The 27,059-nt window shown below is 42.1% G+C and overlaps 2 protein-coding genes across 7 annotated transcripts in view; both read right to left on the bottom strand.

Annotated features, from left to right (window-relative positions):
- Positions 1-14,392, bottom strand: part of LOC147002525 (uncharacterized) — a 239,771-nt gene extending 225,379 nt beyond the window's left edge. For 2 of the 3 annotated variants that reach the window (XM_085844152.1, XM_085844153.1), the window contains exons 1-6: positions 13,632-14,392; positions 10,813-10,927; positions 9,809-9,982; positions 8,844-8,926; positions 7,773-7,931; positions 6,992-7,044 (exon numbers count right to left, since the gene is read on the bottom strand). In XM_085844152.1, the coding sequence (XP_085700278.1) occupies positions 6,992-7,044; positions 7,773-7,931; positions 8,844-8,926; positions 9,809-9,982; positions 10,813-10,927; positions 13,632-13,885 (838 nt within the window). In that variant the 5' untranslated portion in view covers positions 13,886-14,392. The remainder of the gene's footprint in view (positions 1-6,991; positions 7,045-7,772; positions 7,932-8,843; positions 8,927-9,808; positions 9,983-10,812; positions 10,928-13,631) is intronic. The other variant, XM_085844154.1, reaches the window with a different exon arrangement.
- LOC147002524 (cadherin-11-like) overlaps positions 1-27,059 on the bottom strand; it is a 271,038-nt gene that overhangs the window by 225,304 nt on the left and 18,675 nt on the right. For all 4 annotated transcript variants that reach the window (XM_085844155.1, XM_085844156.1, XM_085844158.1 and 1 more), the window contains exon 5: positions 25,934-26,029. The gene's annotated coding sequence lies outside the window, so the exon portion shown is untranslated. The remainder of the gene's footprint in view (positions 1-25,933; positions 26,030-27,059) is intronic.

Below are 27,059 nucleotides of genomic sequence, written 5' to 3'. Positions count from 1 at the left end.
GACTTCTCAATTCTGAATCCCCAAATTAAAGGGCCCTCACATTTACAACTTAAATCCTACTTTAAAGGTGCTAAAGGGGACGGGGGGCGGGGGGGAGAACACAGCTAGCAATGCACAAGCAGTAGAGCAGATGAGACAGGGTCCTTCCTGCCTCCATCTGCACCCAGGAGCTGGGGCTGTTCCACAGCCCTCTGTGCATGGGCCCTACCAGGGTGAGCTGGTCTCCCAGAAGTGCTGACAGGTTTACAGGCCCACAGGAGGAACAAGCTCAACCTAGAGACAGCAAGACCAACTAACACCCGAGATAACCAGGTGGCAAAAAGGCAAGACCAAGAACCTAACCAACAGAAACAAGGCTAAATGGCATCATCAAGATCCAGTTCTCACACTAGAGCAAGTCCTGGATACCCCAAAACACTAGAAAAGCAATATTTGGATTGAAAATCCCATCTCATGATGCTGATAGAGGACATTCAGGAGGAAATAAATAAGTCCCTTAAAGAAATACAAGAGAACACAGGAAAAGAGGTAAAAGAACTTAAAGAGAAAAATACAAAATTCCCTTAAATAATTACATGGAAACAACCAAACAGCCGAAGGAATTGAACAAAACCACCCAGGATCCAAAAATAGAAGTAGAAACAAAAAAGAAATCACAATCGGAGACAGCTCTGGAGATAGAAAACCTAGGAAAGAGGTCAGGAGTTATAGATGCAAGCATCACCAACAAAATACACAAGATAGAAGAGAGAATCTCAGGTGCAGATGATACCATAGAAAACATTAACACAACAGTCAAAGACAATGCAAAATGCAAAAAAAAAAAAAAAAAAAAAAAAAAACCTCTTAAGCCAAAACATCCAGGAAATCCAGGAAAAAAAATGATAAGACCACACCTAAAGATAATAGGTATAGAAGAGAGTGAAGATTCCCAATTTAAGGGGCCAGTAAATATCTTCAACAAAATTATAGGAGAAAACTTCCCTAACCAAAAGAAAGAGATGACCATGGACATATAAGAAGCCTACAGAACACCAACTAGATTGGACCAGAAAAGAAATTCCTCCTGTCACATAATTAATCAAAACACCAAATGCATAAAACAAAGAAAGAATATTAGAAGCAGTAAGGGAAAATGGTCAAGTAATATATAAGGGCATACCTATCAGAATTACACCAGACTTCTCGCCAAAGAATATGAAAGCCACAAGATCCTGGGCTTATGTCATATAGACCCTAAGAGAACACAAATGCCAGCCCAGGGTACAATACCCAGTAAAAATCTCAATTCCCATAGACTGAGAAACCAAGGTATTCCATGACAAAACCACATTTACAGAATATGTTTCCATAAATCCAGTCCTTCAAAGGATGATAAATTCCAGAAGATGGAGAGATCTCCCATGCTCATTGGCAGGATTAATATTGTCAAAATGGCTATCCTGCCAAAAGCAATTTACAGATTCAATGCAATCCCCATCAAAATTCCAAATGAATTCTTCACTGAGTTAGAAAGGGCAATTTGCAAATTCATCTGGAATAACAAAAAACCTAGGATAGCAAAAACTCTTCTCAATGACAAAAGAATCTCTGTTGGAATCACCACGCCTGACCTAAAGCTGTACTACAGAGCAATTGTGATAAAAACTGCATGGTACTGGTATAGCAACAGACAGGAAGACCAATGGAATAGAATTGAAGCCCCAGAAATGAATCCACACAACTATGGTCACTTGATCTTTGACGAGGGAGCTAAAACCATCCAGTGGAAAAAAGACAGCATTTTCAACAAATGGTGCTGGCACAACTGGCTGTTATCATGTAGAAGAAGGCAAATTGATCCATTCTTATCTCCTTATCTCCTCAAATCTAAGTGGATCAAGGAACTCCACATAAAACCAGAGACACTGAAACTTATAGAGGAGAAAGTGCGGAAAAGCTTCAAAGATATGGGCACAGGGGGAAAAATTCCTGAATAGAACAGCAATGGCTTGTGCTGTAAGATCGAGAATTGTCAAATGGGACCTCATAAAATTGCTAAGCTTCTGTAAGGCAAAAGACACTGTCAATAGGACAAAACAGCACTCAACAAATTGGGAAAAGATCTTTACTAATTCTACATCTGATAGAGGGCTAGTATCCAATGTATACTAAGAACTCAAGATGTTAGACTCGTGAAAACCATTCAGAATGGCTAAGATCAGAAACTCAGGTGAGAGCAGATGTTGGTGAGGATGTGAAGAAAGAGGAACATTCCACCATTGCTGGTGGGATTGCAAGCTGGTACACCCACTCTGGAAATCAGTTTGGTGATTCCTCAGAATTTTGGACATAGTACTAATCAGAGGACTCAGCAATATCACTCCTGTGTATATACCCAGAAGATGCTCCAACAGGTAATAAGGACACATGCTCCATTACGCCCATAGAAGCCTTATTTATAATAGTCACAAGCTGGAAAGAACCCAGATGTCCTTCAAAAGAGAAATGGATATAGAAAGTGTGGTACATTTACACAATGGAGTACTACTCAGCTATTAAAAACGGTGAATTCATGAAGTTCTTTTTTTTTTTTTAATATACATTTATTTATTTATTTAGCCTTTTTTTAAACTCTTTTTTTTAGGTTTATTTATTTATTATATGTAAGTACACTGTAGCTGTCTTCAGACACTCCAAAAGAGGGAGTCAGATCTTGTTAACGGATGGTTGTGAGCCACCATGTGGTTTGCTGGGATTTGAACTCCGGACCTTTGGAAGAGTAGTCGGGTGTGCTCTTACCCACTGAGCCACCTCACCAGCCCTCATGAAGTTCTTAGGCAAATGAATGGAACTAGTAAATATTATCCTGAGTGAGGTAACCCAATCACAAAAGAACACACTTGGTATGTATTCACTGATCAGTTGATATTAGCCCAGAAGTTCAGAATACCCAAACTATAGTTCACAGAATACATGAAGCTCAAGAACAATGAAGACCACAGAATGAAGACTACTTCGGTTCTTCTTAGAAAGGGGGTCAAAATACCCATGGGAGGAGATACAGAGACAATGTTTGGAGCAGAAACTGAAGGAAAAGCCATCCAGTGACTGTCCCACCTGGGGATCCATCCCATATGCAGTTACCAAACCCAGACACTATTGTGGATGCCAACAAGTGCTTGCTGACAGGAGCCTAATAGAGCTGCCTCCTGAGAGGCTATGCCAGTGCCTGACAAATATAGAGGTGAATGCACACAACCAACCATTGGACCGAGCACAGGCTCTCCAATGGAGGAGCTAGAGAAAGGACACAAGGAGCTGAAGGGGTTTGCAGCTCCATAGGAGGAACAATAATATGAACCAACCAGTAACTCCAGAGCTCCCAGGGACTAAACCACCAACCAAAGAGTACACATGGTGAGACTCATGGCTCCAGCCGCATATGTAGCAGAGGTTGGACTTGTGGGACATCAAGGAGAGGAGAGGCCTTTGGTTTTGTGATGGGACCCAGTGTAGGGGAATGCCAGGACACGGAAGCAGGAGTCCGTGGGTTAGTGGGCAGGGGCAGGAGGGATGGGATTGGGGTGGTGGTGGTGGTGGTAGGGGTGGTGGAGGGGAAATGAGGAAAGGGGATAAAATTTGAAATGCAAATAAAGAAAATAAATAAGTACATTCAAAAAATAAAGTGAATAAGTGAAAACAATTAGATTAAATTAAAAAAAAAAGAATTATAGTCCTGAGACACAGTTCAGCAGTTAAGCATGCCCAGTGCTCTTCCAGAGGACTGCAGTTCAGTTGTCAGTACTGTCTCTAAAACTCCAACTCCAACTCTAGGAGAATGCCTTCCTCTGGCTTCAAGGGTCACATGTGCACATAGAATTTTAAAAATAATAATTATTCTTTAAAAATGGCAAAAGAGAATGTGGTATGTGTATACAATGAAATTCTATTCACCTATTAATAGTAAAGACATAATGAATTTTGAAGGCAGATGGATAGAACTTGAGAATATCATCCTGAATGAAGTAACCCAGACACCGAAAACATGGATGGTTTGTACTCATTTATAAATGGATATTAGTAATAAAGTAGAGGACAACCATACCATACTCCACAGACCAAAAGGAGATAAACAAGAGGTAAGGACCAAACAAGGTTGTTTGAACCTGACTGAGAACAGAGAATAAAATAGTTCTAGGAGCGAAATGGAAGGAGAGAACTTGGTGGGAGTGGGGATGGTCAGGGAAATGGGGTGTTTCAGTATCAGATGTAGGGAGACACGGGGGAGTTGACCTGATGGCCATGAGAATGAATGGATATCTGCATGTGGCAGGGGTGGGGGTTTGGGACAAAATTCACATGTTTGTCACATTGCATGCTGAAAAAAACCTTTGATAAATTCAAACACCCCTTCATGTTGAAAATCTTGGAGATTTCAGTGATAAAATTTGCACATCCAACCAAAATAAAGGTAATATATGACAAGCCAATAGCCAACAACTTAAATGGAGAGAAACTTAAGAGACTAAACAAGGCTGCCCACATACATAAGAGACCTCAAACAATATACCAAAGAATGCCTACACAAAAGGTGATAAACCCCTACAGCAAATGGCTGTATAAAAAAATTGACCCAAAGAAATCAGTAGCCCTCCTTTATACAAAAGATAAAAGGGACAAGAAACAAAACTCTTCACAATAGCCATAGATAATCTAAAATATCTCAGTATAACTCTAACCAACCTACTGAAAGACATGTCTACCAAAAATTTCAATTCCCTGAAAAAGAAGTTGAAGAAAACATCTGAAGATGGAAAGATCTCCTGTGCGCATGGATGGACAGATTAACATGGTGAAAATGGCCATTTTACCAAAACCATCTTCAGATTCAATACATTTCCCATCAAAATTCCAACACAATTACTTACAGAATATGAAAAAGCAATTCTTAGCTTCCTATCAAAAACAAAAAAATGCAAGATAACTATATATAATGAAATAATTCCTGGATGTATCATCATCCCTGATCTCAAGACATATCACAGAGCAATCAGAATAAAAACTGCATGGTATAACTATGGAAACAAACAAGTTGATCAGTGGAATCAAATCGAAGACCCAGAAATAAGTTCACACACCCACCAACACTTGATTTTGACATAAAGGTCATACAATGGAAGAAAGAAAAAAAATATCTTTAACAAATGTTGCAGGTCTAACTGGACATCTACATGAGGATGAATGCAAATAGATCCATATTTATCACCCAGCACAAAACTTGAGTTCAGATGCACCAAAGACCTCTAGACCACTAAACCAGATACACTAAATTTACTAGGAGAGAAGGTGGGAAATATCCTTGATACATTGGTACAGTAGACAATTTCCTGAACAGAACACCAATGTCTCCGTCTCTAAGATCAATAATTGAAACATAGGGACTACTCATGAAACTGAAAAACTTCTGCAAGACAAAGGACATTTTCAATAGGAAAAAATGGAAGCCTACATATAGGGAAAAGATACCCACCAACCATACACTTGACAGAGAACTAAAGTCCAAAATATATAAAGAACACAAGAAGTTAGGAACTCATAAACCAATTTAAAAATGGGGTAAAGAGCTAAACAGAGAATTCTCAACAGAGGAATCTCAGAAGGTTGAGAAACACCTAAATGTTCAAAGTCTTCAGTCCTCAGTGAAATGAAAATCAGAAGGACTCGAAGAATCCATCTTACACCAGTCAGAATGGCTAAAATCAAAACCTCGAGTAGCAGCACAAGCTGGCAAGAATATTGGGCAAGGGGAACACTCTTCCATTGCTGGTGGGAGGGCACATGTTTACAACCCCTTTTGAAAAGTAATTTGGCAGGTTTTGTTGTTGTTGTTTTTGTTTTCTGAAAATTGGGAATAGTTCTACCTCAAGACACAGCTTTACCACTCGTGGGCATATACCCAAAAGATGTTCCACCATACCATCTCAAGGACTGTTGCTCAACTCTGTTAATAAAACCTTTATTTGTCATAGCCAGAAACAGAAAACAACCGAGATGGACTTTAACTGAAAAATAGATGAAGAAAATGTGGTGTGAATGATATTTCACCTACACAGTGAAATATCATTCCACTGTATAAAACAAGGAATCCATGAAATTTGCAGGCAAATGGGTGAGATTTGATATTTCAAACACAGGCATGGTATGTACTCACTTAGAAGTGAGTACTTTTTCAGGCATATAGTACAGAATAATCATGCTAAGATCCACAGACTTAAAGAAGCTAAAAAATGAGGGCCCAAAGGAAAATGCTTGATTCTCACTCAGAAGGGAAAATAAAATAGACATCAGGATTTGATTTAGGGAGGGAAATTTGTGGGAGATGGAGAGGGGAACTAAGGTGGGGAGCAAGAGTAGGGTGGTATCAGGGAGAAGAGATACCTGAGGGGAGGCACCTCTGTGAAGAAACATAGACCAGGGACAGTGGGGGCTCTTAGGAATCTATAGGGGTGAGTCAACTAGCAGCAGGTGATATGGAGCCTAAGCAGTCATCTCCTGTAACCAGGATGGACTTCCAGTGGAAGGAGGGGAATGCCAATGCCCTCACAAAAACATCAAACCAAAATTTATCCTACCTACAAGATATTCAGGGATTAAAATGGAACAGAGATTAAGGGAATCACCACCCAATAACTGGCCCAACTTGAGACCCACACTGTGGGAGAGAGCCAGTCTTTGACACCATTAATGATGTTCTGCTATGCTTGTAGACAGGAGCCTAGGATAACTCAGCTGAGAGGGTTCATCCAGCAGAGGATGGAAACAAATGTACACAATAAACTATAAACGGAAGGGAGGACTGCTTCACACTGTTGTCTGCATTTGGATTCCTTTCTGCTCGTTGAGCTGCCTTGTCTGGACTCAGTGGAAAAGGAGCTAAATCTCTACTCTTATTTAGAGTAATAGGACTGGCTACTATATACCATATTTATATTCACTATAGAAACCTTACCTTTGTTGAACTTCACATGCTTCACTTTAGTTCTCTGAGCTGATGATTCAGTGCTGTGACATAGATTTTAAAGTTAGCATTATTGTGCTATTCATAAGAAAAACATTTAGTAAGTGTTTTAAGTACTTTATATTTGTGTCCCTTCTCTATCTTGCTTTAGATGTTTACAAACAATATTTTTTTGAATCAGGTCTCACTATGTATCCATGCTGGTCTGAAAACTGCTCTATGGAGCCTGTTGGCCTTAACTCACAGAAATCTGTTTATGTCCTACTTCCCAAGTTCTGGGATGCAATGCATGGGCCAACAGGACTAGAGAAAATGTTGAATTCACTTTTCAGCAATTGACTATGATTGCTCACTGCTCTCCTCCCACCTTTTCTCAAGAGAAAATATGAGGAATAGTTAGCTCTTAATTAAAACAGAAACAAAAGTGCATGCGCACGTGCGCGCGCGCACACACACACACATACACACACATTAAAAAGAATTAAAGACAAGATTGGGCATGCTGAGGGTGGTTTGGCTGTAGACACTTATAGAAGTCTAAGAGGAAGGATTCCAGGCCTGAAGGAGATAGGAACTCTAGAGGATGACCTACTACCAGAATCAAATAACCTGAACCCTCAGGGCACTCAGAGATGGAACAATGAAACAAAGAACAAACATGGGTTGGCCGGACATCTCCGGGCACTTATGTAGAGAAGGGGAAGCTATGTCTGTCTTCATATGGGTCCCAATCAGCTGGGATGCCGGTATCAAAAAAAGCTGTTCATCCTACCTCAGATTTATTCTTCTAGCTGAGCTGCTTTTTCTGTCCTCAGAGAGAGACGAAGTGCCAGGTTTTGGACATACAGTGAGTCCTGAACTGCTCAGAGGTGAAGTGGAGGAGGGGCAGGGAGAGACTGTGGGACTGGGTGAGCAGGAGGGGGTCAGTGAGCTAGATGTAAACATGAATAAGAAAAAAATAAAATTAAATTTTTACATAAATCATTAAAGTTTTGAAAAGTGTCTTAAATCACAGAACCAACTGTTATTTGGAAATAATGGCTCAACATAAACAACAGGTATACATGTCTACTAAACAGAAAATTTCAGCGTAAACAGATGTATTCCATATGGAAAAAGCATGTTGCATTGTAAGAGATAAATATTCACAGAATTCAGTACAAGATTTATAATGCTAAATAAAGTACTAGACTCTGCAGAAAGAAATGAACTACTTATATATCCACTTTGAAAGCTCCATCTGAAATGTGGAAGAGAAATGTCTTGAACTGTGGAATCACCACAGTTGCTGGGTACCTGTGCTATGACAGTTTAAGAACATCTCCCAGTGAAAGGTAGTTTTCTGCTGACTTGGACATTTCAAAACTCACACATCATTTGGAAACACTGTTTGGTACCTGTGATCATGTATGGTATAATTCTAAAGAAATGGCTTATGCTGTCATCTTTGGGGTCACAGGTTATAAGTTTTCAGGCTTAGGGACTGTGGGTGTTTATCCATCCTAGAACACTTGCCAATGACACCTATGGCTCTTCATTCAGTGACAAACACTTTCAAAAGTAAAAATACAATGGCGGTGGAGCAGCAACTGATCATGGTTATCCTTTGGCTTGGTGGATGGCTCATGAGGTGAACTACTGAACTAGGCAGTGATCCCTGGTGCATGCTGTTCTTTGTTGTGGCGAAACTGTCTCTTTTCCAGCTCCCACTACATGTGTGCTAAGCTTCCTAACTATGTGCCTCTGAGTTTCTTACAATCTCTCTATCATTTTAATACTCGTGACTTAAGCAATTGTCACCCTCAAGAGCAGCACTAAGATTGAAGAAAGGAAGAAACTGTACCTTTTTGCACACTTTGCTGCTAAAAATTCTACCATTTCAGGTTTTTGTTCAAATTCTGCAAGCTGCAACGGTGTCAAGCCATACTATAAAGGAAAAAAATATTGCATTTTACAAAACTACTTGTTTCTCAACAATCTGTTCATCACAGATTTTGTGAAGATAGATAGACACTGAAAAGAGTCACAAGGGATCATTCACCCTGCAACACTTGCTGCACTTTCCCACACACTCTTTTTCCCTTTGATACACCTTTTCCCTGTCCAACACTGCCTATAACACCACTCCCTTCCAGAACTCTCCCCAAACACTCAAGGATTCCAATCTTCTTAGCTCCATGGAGTGGGGCCTCCATTGCCACAGCCCTGAAATACAGAGTATACTTTGCTGTGCCCCTGTTGAAGGAGTGTGCTCAAGAGGGCTCTGTAGCAGAGTTTCTCAACCTGTATTTCAAATATATTTCTTTTCTAAACTAAGAATTTATCTCAGAAACTGGACAGCATCTCCCATGTACATCAAAACTTTTTAAACCTTAAATAACATTTTTGGCCTATTTTCTCCAATGACCAAATTTCTTAATTTGCATGTTACCTCTCTCGTTTTCCAGTCTACCCTCATCCTGAGCCAAACACATATCAGTACCTTCTTTGCAGCAACACATTTCTATTTCTTCTACAATCACTTAACTTGAAATGAATTCATTTTTATTGTCTGTATATATGTGATGTTTGTATGGTCCTAAATCCTTTATTTTTGGATTTTAAAATCAAGGCCAATTCTGAGACAAAATACACTATGCTGTGTTTTTTTTTGAATGAACTACCAAAAAATATGAAAAAACATATTTGGAGGAAATAAAAGGGTTCCTCTGAAGAGATTCAGTGAGAATGCTGAGCTTCTGCGTGTAGAAAATAGATGTGCTTGTCACTGCTAGAGGTGCCCTGAGAATGAAGTTGAGTGTTCTTTACCTCTGTTTTGGCTTCAACATCTACGTTGTGCTCAAGGAGCATTTTTACAATCCCTACATTACCCCTGGATATAGCGTGGTGTAGGGCTGCGTTTCCACTGAAATCTATCAGATTTGGATCCGCATTGTGTCTGAGCAATACAGAAGCACAATCCACATTGTCTCGTTGGATGGCCTGTAAAATTGTACAAAGAAATACATCTTAAATTCAAGGAAGTCAAGAGAGATGTTTCTACCATTGCACTGAATAGTTTCCCTTAAATAAAACATAGAGTTTCAGTTCTGCATATTATCACTCTCTTTAGACACGAGTTCTTTTAAAAACCCCCAGGCTTGCTTGCCTAACTTTATAATCTCCCCACCACATCTCTTTCCCAGTGGTAGAATTTAAGGATTCTGCCAACACACCTAGATATGCTAAGAATTCAGGGCTGTGCTAGTTGGTTGCTGCAGTGCAGAGATTAGTTGTTTGGTTAGGTTTTTTGTTTGTTGGTTGGTTTTGTTTGTTTGTTTGTTTGTTTGTTTGTTTTCTTTTTGCCAGGGTAACACAGGCTCAACACACCTAGAAAGATTCTCACGGTGAGGAAATGCCTCTATCAGACTGGCCTCTGGGCAACTATGTGGACTATTTTTTAATTTAGATAGAAGTAGGAAAGTCCAGGTTTTAGGAGTTGGGGCATGCCTGGGACAAAGTCATCAGTTTTGTTAAAAAACAAAACAACAACAACAACAACAACAACAACAAATAGACACCTGAGCAAGCCTTGGTAAAAGCCATGGAAAAGCTGCATTCTCCTGTGAACTCCAGTTCATTTCTTCCCTCCAGTTCCTGATTTGAGCTCATGCCCTGGTTCCCCTCCAGAATGATCTATTATGTGTAAATGTAAGCCAAATAACCATTTCCTTTCCTGAGTTGTTTTTGGTCAGTGTTTTATCACAGCAACAGAAAGCAAACAAGGACAACCTCTAGTCCATTTCGTATCAAAACAGATGGCCAATAGCTACCTTAATCAAGGCTGTGCAGCCTTCATCATCCCGGATGTTAATGTTGCAATTATGTTCTAATAATAGTGTCACCACGTCTGGATGGTTATGGGCAGATGCATAATGCAGTGGAGTTCTGCAAATGGAAAGGACAAATAGGGACATTTCAGAATGCTAAATAAAAGCCCCATCTCCTTTAAGCACCACATACTATGAAGCTAGTTTTCTTCTGATGTAAGAAAATAACTGGAATTGCCCTATTCATTTATGACAATGCAAATGTTCATTTACTGTGCTAGGGATATAGTGCATGGCTGTCCCCACATAAGGTAGGTGTTCTCTCACGACCTTCATTCCTGTACAAAGAATCATAGAAAAGTTCCCAGTAAGTTGATCTCAGCATGAATTCAAATCCTACTCTAATATCTGGTACTCACTTGTGACTACTTGGGATTTCTATAAGCTCCATGACTCCATTTCCAGATCCAAAGAATGGAGATTAAGCATAGCTGTTATCTTACCCGGGGCTGCTGTGAGGCTTCAGTTTGGATGGACAAGAACTCTGCTAGAACATTACAAGCATTTACAGATCCTGAGAGCTCAGCATTTGCTCATCATGATAATGGTTTCTCTTCCTTGTTATAACAAACACAACATTTCAGTGAAGGTAAAAGAGGATTCTATCAACAGTACACATATAAAACTTTTCTAATCAAAGAAGTTTACATTTCTTTAAAAATAACTCTTTTTCACCAACCAAGTCTTGAACATGATAATCCTCCCAACTCATCCTAAATAGTGGCCAGTGACACTGGTCTCACTGTCTCTTTTCAGTCACATTTTAGCCTCTCTAGCATTGGAATGTCATTCATCATTTCTACTCTTTAGCAACTATAATTGCCAATATTTTTAACTTTGTTTTTCTACAAAATAAAGGGTTATCATGAAACCCATTGTGCCTTACATTGAACAAAATATGGCACAGTCCACAGGTAAATGGCAATGATACAGATCACTTGTATCTATGGAAATTCTTAACAACAAACAAAACTCTAAGACCTCAGCCATCAGTTCTTTGTTTGTTTGTTTGTTTTTTATTTCTACAGTTCATTTTCTTATGCCCATGAGTAGTGTTTCCATACCTGGTAGCAGCAGGAGCACAGCCTAGTCCTTAGGTAATAGATACAGTATCCATGGTAATCCAGGCACTAAATGGTAGCAAAGCAGGACCTCATGCTTTGCTATAAAATGGTCAATGTGCTCCTGGACTCACACCAAAATTGGGTCAATATCCCTACAAGGTGATAACCTATGCCATCCTAGCTCTCATGCTTGATATTCAAAAGGCTATAAGCACAATGAAACTAGGGTTCCAATGAGCATGCTTCAGCTCATTTAACATTCAAATTTATAGAATGTAAGGAAGCTTGACTGGGCAGAAAAACATAATGGTATAAGACTGGAAAGATCTGGAGAGATAGCAGAATGTGTATTCTACACAGTAGATATCTAAGTAATGTGTGGGGAATGAATGGGCTGACAGAATGAAAACTACAGTTGGACAACTCAGTGTTTTTAAAGAAAACATTCATTAAGCAAAAGAATATCTCAAACTATAATTTATAATTTATTCATCTATTATTTATATGAAGCTCCAACTTAAATTCTCTTTGAACTACAAAATGTTCAAAAAGCTTGTGGACTACAGAAAATATACAGTTGTGTCATTGATTCCCCTTCATAACCTAGTACGATCTAAAAATAGGAAATAAGAATGATGGGCTGGGATGGTTGGTAAAACTCAACTGGTAAAAACACTTGCCCTGAAAACCTGAGAGAAGATGTGGGGATAAGGGGATCCCCAAACCTTACTTGCCTGCAAGTCTGAGAATCAATGTGCTCCAAGAGAGTAAATCAAACATACCATGGGATTTGGGTGAGTGAACATGTCTCTAAAACTGAGGGACCGTTGGGTGGAACCCACCAGGGGCCCTGATGGCCAGAGTTCAGTCCCCAGAACCCACAATGTGGCAGAAGAGAACCGTCAAGTGGCAATTTCTCTGATCACCCCACACTTAGTTCTGCATGTGTGGGACACAGAAAAGTAGGAAGAAGACAATGTCAGTCCCTTCACATGTGTATCAATGCACAAATAACATGTACATATGATGAGAACCGGGGTTTGTGGTGGCGGGGGACTGTGTCATTGTTCCAGTTCAAAATGTCTTTGATCCATTAGCAAAAATGGGTCATATTGATCTAAGATTTCGTAGTGATTTTTTCCATTTCAGTTGACGATTTATCTTATGATAAATTTTTCAGTGTTGTATATTAGTGTTAATGGTCTATATATTGAGACAAATCTAGACAGGTGGCTTGGCAGTTACCAGCTCTAGGTATGTTCTCTAGCGCACTCTGCTTTGATTGCTAGCACCCACATGGCAGCTCACAACTGTTTATAGCTCCAATTCCAGGGGACCAAGTACCTGATTCTGTCACACATGGTACATCGAAAATGCACATAGACAAATCCTCTGTGTGTGTGTGTTGCTGTGCATGAGTGCCTTCAATGTTTTAGTGTAACATAAAAATAAAATGATGTAGTTTGATTAAGGCCTAGGAGCTGGTGTTCCAGGGTATGCAGGTCTCATATGCCTAAGAGCATTAAACACGTAGACAATGCAGGGGACCCCAGTGAAAATGAACCTAAGCATGCCATCTCTCCTCCATTAGGATGTGGCCCTGAAAGTTGATTTTTCTCCCTGTTTATCTCTGAGTATACCTGACAGATCCCACCCACCTCTGTGCACACCCCCCCGAACAATTTCAAGCCCCATTACCTGTTCCTCCTATCAGATTCATCCACATGATGTTGACTGGAGCAGATTAATGCCTCTACCTTATCCAGGTCACCCACACTGGCCGCTAGTTGTAAAGGACCTAAAGGATCATAGCCAATCAAGTAGAGGGGAAATTTCTTTTTCTTAGAGTGCATGCAACAAAGGCCCAGACATGAATGCCACAGGCGGGTGTACCAGTGTCCCCTTCTGGGGATGTTCATTGTCTGCAGATCATAAATGATGTCATCCTCCATTATTGGAGCCTAGGGTCGCCCACGAACCTTCTTCCCTCTCTTCCCTTCCCTTCCCTTGATAACTGACTCCAAAATTCTATAATTAATGAAAAAAAACTCAAGTCTTCTATCTACAAAGCTGGAGACCACAGCCAGTTCACTGTAAAGTGAACTGTACTTCAGCACATAGCAGCAGCACAGCTCTGCTAGCACCACCACCGTGACATGCTCTGAGCACACAATGGTGCTATCTATGATGTGTATGCTCTATGCATGCCTGCCTCAGACTGCAGTGGCAGGAGCCCACCCTCCTCAGTGCCTGTGCAAAGCACTGTCATTTTTGACTCTGCACTAGATCTACCTGCATGGCCTTCAAAGGGAATACTGAGGGGAGTTAGGTGATGGTTCAGATCCTTTGCATCCCTGCAGCCCTGCCAATATGTGGACCTAACTGGCCTGATGGGGCAAAAATAATCATCTTGTGTTGCCAAACCCAGACCCAACACCACAAATATGTTATGTGGCCTCTTTTAAGGATGTTAATGGTTAAGGATCTGAGATGAGAACTATGATCTAAATAACCACACAGGATTACTATCTTGTAAGAAACCAGTGGGAGAAGGAAGAGGAAGTAGTGTATAGTGTTATAAAGAGAGAAAGAAAAGCTAGAGCAGGAGGGTTTAATAAGAGGCAATTGGGAGAGACAGGTAGAGGCATGGGGTACACCCTTCCACAGCCCTCACCTCTTTCAGGCTCTGTTACCTGCCCCTCCTATTATATTCATCAACATGATATTGACTGGAGTTGATGAGTCTCTCCATTGTATCCAGGTCACCCATGTTGGCTGCCCAGGGATTCCTACCTGATAATGTAGAGGGTCAGTTTCCTTTGGTTATGCAAGCACCCACAGCCCTGGCATGCAGACCTAGGTAAAGTAGGAAATAAAGGGAGGAACCACAAACACTAAAGGCCCTTTGAAAAGCTATATGGAAACCCGCTACTCTAGCAGCTTCCTATACATTTATGCAAGGGATCCAAATGGAGCCAAAAACTGACAGAGGAGACAAGGCTCCAACTACACATCCTGTGCCACCAAGTTACACCTCCAGTAACAGGAATGGGTTGCAGCCTGTTGAGTCATTAACCAAAGGGTCCTACATAAAGCCTCAACTATCAGCACAGGCTAGTGCCAAGACTATTGGGTGGTCTACACAATCTGATGTTTAGGACTGATTTCTGAAGGTAACCTTTCTGTCATCACAGTGCAATAGGTTGAGCTGGGTCTAACTAGACTCTTCACCCTACTAACCAGAGTTCATAAGAGGGGAAGGAAACCTATTTACTACTGGAGGACAAAGGAAATCCTCAATATCTATCAGCTACAAACCCTGCAACCTACAGTAACTCCTACAGGGAGCTCACTACCATCTTCAAAGCCAATTATAGGAATGCAGATCCTCTTGCATAGTCACAGGCCCAGACATGCACACAGTGCACACACATACATGTACCAATTATAGGCTATGCAAATCCTCTTGCATCGTCACAGGCCCAGACATGCACACAGTGCACACACATACATGTAGGCAAGACATACATACACATGAAATAAACATAATTTATCTTTCAATAATAATGCGTTTACAGGTATGTAATACACTTATGTACTAAGTTCATTCTTTGAAAGTATACAATCTAGTCGTGCTTTCTTAGTATGTCATTAAAATTATGTACCCATCACTCTGTTTTAAAAACATTTTTATCTTTAAGAAGAATCCCTAGCAATGTATTGAATCATTCCTGCATCCCTGGATGAAGTCTACTTGATCATGATGGGTGGTGTTTTTAATGTGCTGCTGGATTTGTTTCGCGAGTCTTTTCTTGAGTATTTTTTTGCATCAATGTTTATAAAAGGAATTGGTCTGAAGCTCTCTTTCAATGTTCAGTGCTTCTTGATTTAGGTATCAGGGTGACTGTTGCTTATACAATGAGTTGGGCAGTGTTCCTTCTGTTTCTATTTTGTGGACTAGTTTGAGGAGTATTAGCTCTTCTTTGAAGTTCTGGTAGAATTCTGCACTAAAACCATCTGGCATCTGGCCCTGGGCTTTTCAGTTGTGAGACTTTTTGTTGTTGTTGTTGTACACAATGGAGCTTATGTGAGTCATGGGGAGGGGAGTTAAGAGGGTAGCAGAGTCAGAGAAAGGCAGAGAGAAGGAGACAGTATAGACATAGAGGCTGGCCATGGTCCCATGGAGAGAGAGGGGAAGGGAGTGAGAGAGAGGGGGCACAAGGGATAAGAGAGAGGCAAGAGAGCAAGAGGGTAAGAGCTGGTTGTGAGACTTTTACTGCTTCTACTTCTTCAGCGATTATAGGACTGTTTAAATAGTTTACCTGGTCTTGATTTAACTTTGGTAAGTGGTATCTGTCTAGAAAAAAAAGTCCATTTTGTTAAGACTTTCCAACTTTGTGGATACAGGTCTTTGAATAAAACCTATTAATTCGTTGAATTATCTGATTGTCTATTGTTATGTCTCCTTTATCACCTCTGATTTTGTTTATTTGGATACTGTCTCTATGCCTTTTAGTTTGGCTAAGGGTTTGTCTATCTTTTTGATTTTCTCAAAGAACCAGCTCTTGATTTTGTTGATCCTTTTTGTTGTTTTCTTTGTGTCTAATTGATTGAGTTCAGTCCTGATTTGGATTTTTTTCCTGCTGTCTACTCCTTTTGTGTGTGTTTGCTTCTTTTACTAGAGCTTTCAGATGTACTTTTAAATTTCTAGAATGAGGGCTTTCTAATTTCTTTAGGGAGGCCATTAGAGCTATGAACTTTCCTCTTAGCAGCACTCTTATTGTGCCCCTTAAATTTCAGGTATGTTGTGCTTTCATTTTCATTGAATTCTAGAACATCTTTCATTTCTTTATTTCTTCCTTGACCCAGAGATCATTGAGTAGAGAGTTGTTCAGTTCCCGTGAGTGTGTAGGCTTTTTGGTTTTTCTGTTGTTGTTGAAGTCCAGCTTTAACTTACTGTGTTCTGATAGGATGCAAGGGGTCATTTTATTTTTTATCTCTGATGGGGCTTTCTTTGTGACCAACTATATGGTCAATTTTGGAGAAAGTTGCAGAAAGTGATGAGAAAAAGTTACATGCTCTTGATTTGGGATGAAATATTCTACACATAATACTTAGGTCCATTTGATTGATAACATCTGTTAGTTTTATTATTTCTCCATTTAGTTTTTGTCTGAATGACCTGTAGTTTGATGAAAGAGACGTGTTGAAGTCTCCCACTAATAATCTGTGGGGTTTGGTGTGTGCTTTAAGCTTTAACTGTGTTCTCTTACAAACGTGGTTGTCCTTGTGTTTGAAACATAGATGTTCAGAATTGAGATATCATCTTAGTAGATTTTTCTTTTGATGAGTATAAAGCATACTCATACAGGGAAGCCTGTCTCTTTTGATTACCTTTGCTTGAAACTCTATAATATTAGATATTAGAAGGTTTTGTCTTGGTTTGACCCACCTTGATACTTAGGTCTGCTTGCTTGAAAAATTTTGGTTCAGCACTTTACTCTGAGGTAATGACTATCTTTATTGCTGACGTGTGTTTCTTGTATGCACTACAATGGTGAATCTTGTTTTCACATCCATTCTATTTGCTTGTGTGTGTGTTTTTTTTTTAATTAGGGAATTGAGTCTATTTATATTGAGAGATATTAATGACCTGTGATTGATAGTGCCTTTTTTTTTTTTTTGAAGCTTAAAAATGAAAGCTTTATTTTCTGAGTGCTCAGGAAGGTGGCTATTTCATGATCTGAACTGTGTCCCTGAATGGAGACTGTACAACATTTTTATAGAATGGAAACAAAAAGCAATGGTGGGCTGTTGCATTGACCAATTTTGACATAAGGGCTTAAGCAAGGAAATTAACAAGGAAGTTAACATTGGTGACATTCTGGCCCTTATCTGGGTCACCTGGTTCAGGGTCCTTGATTTAGCTTTTGCAATCAGGTCCCCTTCTGGACTCTGACCCAGAATTTGAGAATGCTAAGGGAACAAAGGAGTGGGCAAGTAGCACACATTAATTAGTCAAGACAGGCAGCACACTTATGACTTGTGTTCCTTAGTTTACATAAAGGGATAACAGCTGTCTTCCCTCTTTACATCCTCCACTGGCCATCAGACAAACCTGGAACACCTGAAGGAGCAGAACAGGAAGGAGTTAGGTTCTGGAGCCTAGGAACATAAACTCAGTTTTGACCCTGTCAGCAAGGTATTCCAAGGTGTTTCTGAGATGACTGAACTCAGGAAACTGTCTCCTAACAGGGTGGGCACAGGCGCATGTAGGATAAAAGGAGACATGTAAGAGCCCTAAGTAACACAACACAATGCTGCTGAAAGATCAGAACTTTCTCAAAGGTCTCACTAAGCTCAAAAGGTAAGAAATCTTCCAGAAGTTTCTTGTCTCACATACCTGCTTCCCATCCCCATTCCTCATTGCCTCTAGGGCTTGCAGTCTATAGGCCCAGCCTGGGCTGCCTTAGAAGCATGTGGTTCAGGCCTTACCCTCTCCTCCTGGGAAGGCAGGTCACCCATGTGGAAAGCTAGCAGCTCTGGCCTTGAATGCCTGTGTTGTTTGCCTCATGAGCCCAATCTAACAAACATGCTCCACAAAGTGTTTCAAAGTAAAAATAAACCCGAGTGCCCCTGTTTAAAAACAACAGCCTTCGGTCCTTTGTCTAACTCCTCTGTTAGGGACCTGGGTTCAGTCCAATGGTTGGCTGCTAGCATCCGGTTTGGGGGGGTGGTGTGCAGGGAGGGAACCAGGAAGGGGGATAACATGTGAAATGTAAATAAAGAAAATAAGCAATAAAAATTAATTCAAGTCAATAAGTCAAATAAGGAGTTTCATCTAAAAACAACAATAACAGCAAAGCCCACCATGAAGGCCCTTCCCTGAATGTAGAGCCTGAGAGCCAGGCCTGGCCATTGATAATCCATTTACATAGTCCTCTCCTCTTTGCCTTTATCAATATTTGATGGCAGGCTTCTGCATGTTTTTGTTGGCAAGTCCTTCTGGAGCCCCTTCTCATGTGAGAGTGATGCAACAGAGGTCTCAGCAGGAGCTCACATCACAAGTCACCTCCTTCCTGAGGTCAAGGTGGCCCGTGATTGGCTGGGCAACTGTGGCAGGAGCCAGGGCATTATGTTGATGAATCCTAATGATGTGGGAAGGCCTGGCAAGCCACCATTCAATTAGAAGCCTGTTCATGTGTGGGTGGGTTCCAGACAGAAGCAGGGCTAGGATCAGGCAGGAGCTGTCACACCTAGGGGGACTGCTTTGCAGGTGGATGAGGGATTTACATGGGCCATTATCTCCAAGAGAAACCCACGGAGAGACATTTAATTAAGTCCAGCAGCTGCTCAGAAACCATAGTCACACCAGAGCAGTGCATGATATCTCTTTACAGGTTACAAGGAGGAGGGCACTCCCCACTACAATGCACACGTGGCTGACCGCACCCTTGGAACACCAGCCTCTGTGAAGTTCATCACTATCTGCATCCATTAAACTGTGTCTTTGGCAGTGAGGCAGCTCTGTGTAGATGTTGAGTCTTTTGAGTCGATGTGTCCTCTGGCAGGGCCTGTCCAGTTACCACAACTGTTCCAGTATGTTTTTTTTTTCTTCTTCGAGATAGCTGTTCCAGTCTGTGAACCAGGTAACATCTGCACCATCTAGTAACTGGTCTGTCAGATCTCCATGTCACCTATGTGCCTCAGCAAGAACCTGCTGAAAGTTTGGGTCTGGGAGCAGGATAGCTGAGTTCAGACTTGGGGGACAAAAGTGACTTTATCAGAATTGAACAACAGAGTCTGGTAATGAGTCAAGTGAGCGTTAGTCAGCCATCAATCAGGGGGGCTGAACCACACTTTTTAGGGCATGTGCCAAGTTTTGTCTCAGAGTCAATTTATCTGCGTCCTTGACCAGAAGCCACTATGTGCAGACAGGCAGGCCATCCTACAGTCACCAGGGTCTAATTTTTTTACAAGTATGCCACAGGTCTTTTCTAGAGTCTCAATCTCTGAGTAAGAACCTCTTTGGCAATACTGTTGTTCTCAGTCACATCTAGGAGTCCCAAAGCTGGGGACAACATTAGGGAAGTCTTAATAGCTTCCAAGGCCATCCAAGGTTGTTCTTTGTTTTTCTATACGAAGGGCTGTTTATCTCTTTAATTTAGCAAAACCTGGAATCCACAGTTTGCAAAAGCCCACAGTGCCCAGGAACTTCTCTAGCTTGTTTTGCACTGGTTGGTGGAGGAATATGAAACACAGTCTCTTTTCTAGCTGCTTTAGCAGGTAGGCCACTGGTCTCTTCTAAGGACTCAGCTTCTGTGTTAGCACTCCTTTTGCTATCTCTTTACTTTTAGCCAGGAACAGGTGAAGGGTTTGGTCATGAGGGGGCTCCTCTTCTTTTTGTTAGGGCAGTCTCTCACCCAGTGCTCTTTTTCTTAACAGTAAACACATTGATCTTTAGTCAAAACCTTTCTTTTGTTGCCAGGTACTAAGCTTTCTAGTTTCCCTGACTTTTGTGGCCAGCATTTCATTTCTCTTATTGTTTTTTAATTTTCTGGCTTCCTATCTCTTACAGATCATTTCTAAGTGCTAGCATTATTAACATGTGCCACTTTGCTAGGTTCTAGTCTTTGTCATTTACCTCTCTTTGCTCCTGTTCCTTAACTGTAATAGAGATCTCATATAATGTTCTCTCTCTCTCTTTCTCTCTCTCTCTCTTTCTGTATATATATATATATATATATATATATATATATTTTTTTTTTGTTTGTTTGTTTGTTTGTTTCTCCTCCTTGTCTTTGCTTCCTTTGGATGTATCTAATTATCACATCTATATTCTGTCACTTATCTTCTCTCATAGTTTGCCTCTACCCTGGTTTATCTTTCTGTCTCACAGCACATCTCTGATTCTGATTCTGGTCTCTGTCTTTGTCAGCCTCATTTTACTGGTTCTTCTTTTAAATATTTTTTATTTAGAGTATCTCTCTCATTTCAGACCTCTCTAATCTCCTTTATCTCTATTTTTACTTTTTTTCACCATTAACCTCTCTCTTCTGATTCTGCTGAAGCTTTGCTCTCAGCTCTTTTTTTTTTTTTTTTTTTTTTTTTTGCAGACCTCTAATTTTTTTTTTTTTGTTTCTCTTCCTCTGCACTTTCTTATCGACTTATGCTAACTTTCTTACCGACTTACCCTGTCCTTCTCTTAACTTCTGTAACTTTCTATTACCTCGGTCAGATTGTTGGGGTAGTCCCACAGAGAGGAGACCCTCATCAGAGCTTGGCAGTTAGACTGGAAGATACTCCTTACCTTAGACAGAAGCCCCACGTGGGCGGATGGGGAGCTTGGAACAGACTCACTGCCAGCACCTCAGGGCAGTGCCTGAGAAAACACATGGGGCAGAGAAGGGAGTGCAGTTCTCAGAGCTAGCTGCACTGGTACTTATCTTAAAGTGAAAGCAGTCTTTCTGTTAACTAGAGAGACGGGATTTAAGGGACAGGGAAATGAGAAGCTGCCAGGGAACCTGAGATGTAGGCTCTTGGGAGAGGCAAACACTGGCAGGGAGGGGGGAAGGCAGCAGAGGCGGCCACTCAACCACTTGACAGACACTGGTGCTCGGTGCTCGCTGCACTGTCCGCCCTCCTGGCTCAAGCCCTTGGAGGCGGTGGTGGCAGAGCGAGCAGCCAGGTGGGCACAAGGGAGTGCAGGCAGACTCTGGGAGGAGCAAATGAGGGGCGGCAGCCGTAGTCGGCCCCTCCCCAGCTGTGGCAAGCATTGTGGCCGCTCCCTCGGCCCGCGATTTTTTTTTTTTTAACTATCACTGACAAATTCTGTCCCAAAGTCAGTCCAAGGAGACAAAGGGTTGACACACACACAGTCTGTCCCATGACAAAAACCACAACAAAAACAAGACAGCAACAGCGAAAAAAAAGACATATGGAAAACTAAGGCACGAGGTGGGACTCGAACCCACGATCTTGAAACCGAAAAACCAGGGCACGAGGTGGGACTCAAACCCACGATCTCATAACCAGACAGATCGGCAAGGAGAAAACTTATCTCCTGACTTTCCCCTCGGGGGTCCACCAGGCGTCCCTGGTCCTCCCCCTCTCCTCCTGAGACGTCTCCCAGGGTGAATGAACAGTGGACACCTGGGCACGACTACCCTTATCCACTCTGCTCTCCCTCCCGGAGCTGGCCTCACAGGAGCATTCGCAAAACCGAAACTGGGATCTCACCAGATTTTCAGACAGAATACAGGCACAAAACCAAGACACAAATTCAGCGGTGCCACACTTACACACTTAGGCAACAGACAACATACAAGACTCACACAAACAAACGTACCTCCAAGGGGTCCTTCGGGGTTCTTGGGTGTCATGCAGATCTCGGTGGGACCTCCAAAATGTTAGATCTAGTGGGGAAACCCCCACCCCATTCCCGATTCGGTGTGCACCCAAAACATCACGAAGGACCATCTCTTGATGTAATTACATGAGGACGTTTAATGACGGAGCTCCGGATCGACATGCATCTCACACAGGAGATAATGGATGTTGGCCACGAGGCTCGAAAGCTAGGGGTTTTTATGGGGTAAGGGGCTTAGGGGTGTGGAACTCAGCATAGCGACACACTATTGGCTTATTCAAACATTAACAGAAAGGGCATCAGGACTTTGTTCCTGTGGGCTGGGGGCTTATCTTTGTTCACATAGCAACCAGTTGGTGTATGACTTGACCTGGTTCCAAGGAGCAATAGACAGAGGGGAGGTTCTGGCCAGATGGTATTGACTTAGATAATATAGCCCTGCTGGTCCTTGCATACCTTTTTATCTTTACAGTCAAGTTGTTCTTAGGAATGCCTTAACAACAGCCTTGCCCTGGCATGCCTGGGGGCTGTTCTGCTTTGTTCTCAGTCCCAGGCCAGGGCTGTGGGCTCCTAAACTCACAAGTTACAATATTTTATCTTCCTTCAGTAGCAGCAGCAGCAGCACCCACTGCTGCTGCAGCCACCCAGTGCTAGAAATTGAATTATGGCTTCTCCCATGCTAGACAAATACTCTTCCACTGAGCTACCTTCTCAGTCCCTGCAAATGCTTTAACACCCAGCAATAAGAGGGCAAACAACCCAATTAAAACTTTAAAAGGCAGAGGATTTGAGTCATTATTTCCCAGGGAAGCGATGCATATTCCTATACACATGAAAAGTCCCTGGAGAGATGCAAATCAAAATCACAATGAGATGAGACTATGAGCCCACCAGGAGCAGTCCAATAAAAAGACAGATAACAGCATGCATTCCTGAAGAAACAGAGAAACACCATCCTGAAACATCATAGCCTCTGCTTGGGGAAATGGTTTGATGAAGCCTGTAAAGATTCAAAATGGAGTTGCGACTTCACTGATTCTGTAAATCCACTGTTAGATCTGCAGTGCTGAAGAATTTAAAATGTTCACACAAAAAAACTGCACAGCCATGTTCAGAGCAGCCTTGTTCATGATGGTGAAAGGGAGCACAGGACCCAGATATCCATCCAAAAATATTTCTTTTCCCCCTTAATATCAAAATACAGCAAAAATAGATAATTTGTACTTCCTTAAAACTAAAAGCATTTGTATTTCATGGATGGACCAACCAACTAGGGTAGACCCATACAGTGACCATGCTCTGTAGGGGTACTGATGCATGCTACATCACCATGGCCCTTGAAAACATTGTGCAGTGTGAAAGAAACCAGTCACAAAAGGCCACCTCATAAACATGAGTCCATTTGTGTGAAAACCCATGTGACAGAAGAAAGATTACCACCAGGGGCTGGGGGAGGGGTTGGGATTCTTCAGAAGGTGATGCCAGTCCTCTTTAAGTACTGAGGATCAGTGAGTGTACACACACACACACACACACACACTGAGTCCTATACTATATAAAAAGATGAGCTTCATATATGACTTCCAGTTCAATAAAGCTGTTATATATATTTTAAAAGATGTATTTATTTGTTTATTTTTTGTATAGGAGTATACTGTCTGTCACTCTCTTCAGAGACACCAGAAGAGGGCATCAATCAGATCCTATTGCAGATGGTTGTGAGCCACCATGTGGTTTGCTGGGAATTGAACTCAGGACCTCTGCAAGAGCAGTCAGTGCTCTTAACCACTGAGCCATCTCTTCAGCCCAAAGCTGTTATGTTTTTAACAAGGTAACATATTAGGCTGAATGTAAAGGAGTCTGGGACAGGGAGATGGCTCCATCAATAAGGTGCTTGCTATGCAAGCCTAAGGACGTGAGTTCAGATCCCAGCACCCACACAATCCCAACTCGGTGGACATAGATAGATCCTTGAGACTCACACTACTCAGAAAATCAAGCCCAATCAGTGAGCTCCAGGCTTAGTGCAAGACCCTGTGTCAAAAAGAAACAATAAGGGGAAAGAAATATGATACCCAATATGCCACCTCCAACAAGTGTGCTTCTCCAGGGCAAAAGAGCTCAGTGGATAAGAGCAGCAGGCCCAGGGATTCCTTAACCACAGGATCTTGCCCCTGGTGGCCCAGGCTACCTCCATCTACTTTTGGAGTGACTGACTCCAGATCTCATAGGCAACTCGATAAGTGACAGCTCTCTGAGATCTCCAGAAACTCCAACAAAGGCTCTCTCCTTCCTTGTTCGTTTTTGTTTTTGTTTTTATTTTCGTTTTTGTTTTTATTCAGTCTAGGATGCCAGCCCATAAGTCCGTATATAAAATGGGCCTTTCTCCTTAGTGAGAGCTCTCTGGAAACCCTCTCACAGTCACATCCAGAGGTTTGTCTTCGAGGTGACTCCAAATCTAGTCAAGTTGCCAGTGAAGAGGAACCATCACAGAGCTCTGGGTGCAGGCTTTGCCACTGGACAGATGAGGACTAGAGTGGGGGGAGGGGCGAGGGGAGGACTTTCCAATGGGAATGGGATTCAGATAGACTAGGTGAAAGGTGTTGCATTTGGGCTGAGCATTAAAGGGTTGGGAGGCCTTGGCTGGCACAGTGAGGAAGGAAAATCATCTCAGAAGCGAAGGACAGCTTGGGCAAAGGCTCAGAGGCAGGAAGCATGTGTGGCTATCCTGGGCTGATCTACTGTGTTCAGCAAGGCCAGGCAGACATACAGGAAGGAGCTTAGTTGGAGCTAGGCACAAGTACATGAAGCAATACTTGGTGCTGTAATAGATTAGATCTAACCCATGCTCTCAAGGCCATCCTATCTGAGAGAAGTTATAATGCCTAAACACAGAGTCACACAGTAGGACTGGTACTAGGAGCCTCAGAATAACTTCTGTTATCAGAAGCATCATATGAAGAAAAGGAAAATTTTGGAGCAGCCAAATCTGACAGCAGAGAGACTATGGGGAGGTTTGCTGCCACCAGGCAACTTTTCTGAAGGAGATCTGCTCCCTGTTCTTCAGCGACACTAAGCTCAGGTAGGAGTATCAAGAAGTCAGCTCACACTGGCAAAAACAAGACAAAACTAAAGGTCATCAAGAGCCAGGCATGACTAGTGTAAAACCTGAGAGTCTGAAGCAGTAAGATCATGAGTTTGTGCCCAAACTGCTGGGCTATATGGGGGGAGTGGAGGAGGAGGGAAGATGGAAGGAAGGGATGCAAAAAGAAAGGAGAGGAAAGGGAGAGGGGGAGGGAGAGGGGAGGGGAGGGGAGGGGGGGTGACGGAGAGGGGGAGGAGAGACCAAGGCAGAAAGAGAAGCTTGTGGTAATAATGGCCAAAGAAGATACAGCTGATCACTTGGCTCCCAGGCAAGGCAGCAGTTGGCTGGGAGGGGCTGGGAGGAATGCTGGGAGCCCCACTCCTGAGTGTATAGGCAGAGTGGGGCAAGGGACTCACTCCTGGCGACCCTGAAGATCCTCACTCAGTGTCCCACCCCTGATTCCCACGCTTGCACAACTCCAAGACCTCACTGAGGGAGAACTCCACCTGTGCTCCACAGCAGGCCAAGCACATTAGTGAGACTCACCTGACTAGGAGAAGTAGACAAGCCAGGGGGTGAGCTAGTGAATCCTAAAGCTGGTACAGAGGAGGCGGCGGGGTCAGAGAGAAGATCAAGGGAGCTCTGCAAACAAGAATAAGATCTGAATGCAAGAACTGGAAAAGCATGGGCAGACCCCAGAAGGTGGAGCTCCCATGCCTTTATGCCCAGCACCATTACTGATGAAGCCAAAGGCATCCCCTTCCTGCCCTAAAGTTGAATACCCACACGGTGGGAAACTTTTATCAGCAGAGAATTACTGTGACCCGGAAGAGTTCCACTGACACACGGCCGAAGGGCAGGAATGCCTGGTGGGTAAGAAGCTTCCCTGAGTGAGGAAGGCCTGTTTCAGAATTGGCATTGCGCCATCAGCAAGCTCTCAAACCTCAGGCAGAGTCTAATTCCTGGCGCACATGTGCATGTGCGCTCCTCAATGTGAGCGCTCAGCCACAAGCCTAAGGGGCTGCCAGAATGTAGATATTGGAAGTTCATCTCCAGCCATTCCGTCTCCACACACTTCAGGTGAGGGCAAAGGATCTGTATTTCCAACTCCTCTCCCCACCCTAGTGATCCCGAGGATTGAGGACCATGCTCATTTTAAAATATATATATTTATTTTTATTGTATGCATATGGGTATTTTACCTCTCTATCCATCTGTGCAACTATGGGCATGCAGTGCAGGAGGGAGCCAGAGATGGCATTAGATTCTCTGGAACTAGAGCTACAGAAAAGGAATGCCTGATGAAAACCAAGGTAACCCCCTCAACCAATTCACACTTAACACTCCATACTCTGGGATGATGGAGAGGTGTTGATTTCTCAAGTGGTAAATCAGAAGGGAAGAGCTTTAGAATGTACTGTAATTGTTTCTTCACTTCAAAGGGAGGATTATCTGACTTTCTGGCTCAGTTGCTTCCAAAATGTCTTAAGAGAGACATCACTTCCAATAGCATCTATATTTGAATTCCACCTGCATCTATGTGACTGTGACTGAGGTGGTCAGAGTCTCAATGACAAAATTAAGTTGAAGAATTATTGATCATTGGAACTATCTATTTATTTCATGACTTTGTCATGTTAAAAAAATGAATGAGAGGTAGGTTATTTCTGCT

The sequence above is a fragment of the Mus caroli genome, unplaced genomic scaffold (genome assembly GCF_978045245.1).
Source record: "Mus caroli unplaced genomic scaffold, Mus_caroli_1 scaffold_10, whole genome shotgun sequence".
In the NCBI taxonomy this organism is placed as follows: Eukaryota; Metazoa; Chordata; class Mammalia; order Rodentia; family Muridae; genus Mus; species Mus caroli.
The sequence above is the reverse complement of the archived record's forward strand: the minus strand, read 5'-3'. Positions and strand labels throughout refer to the sequence as shown.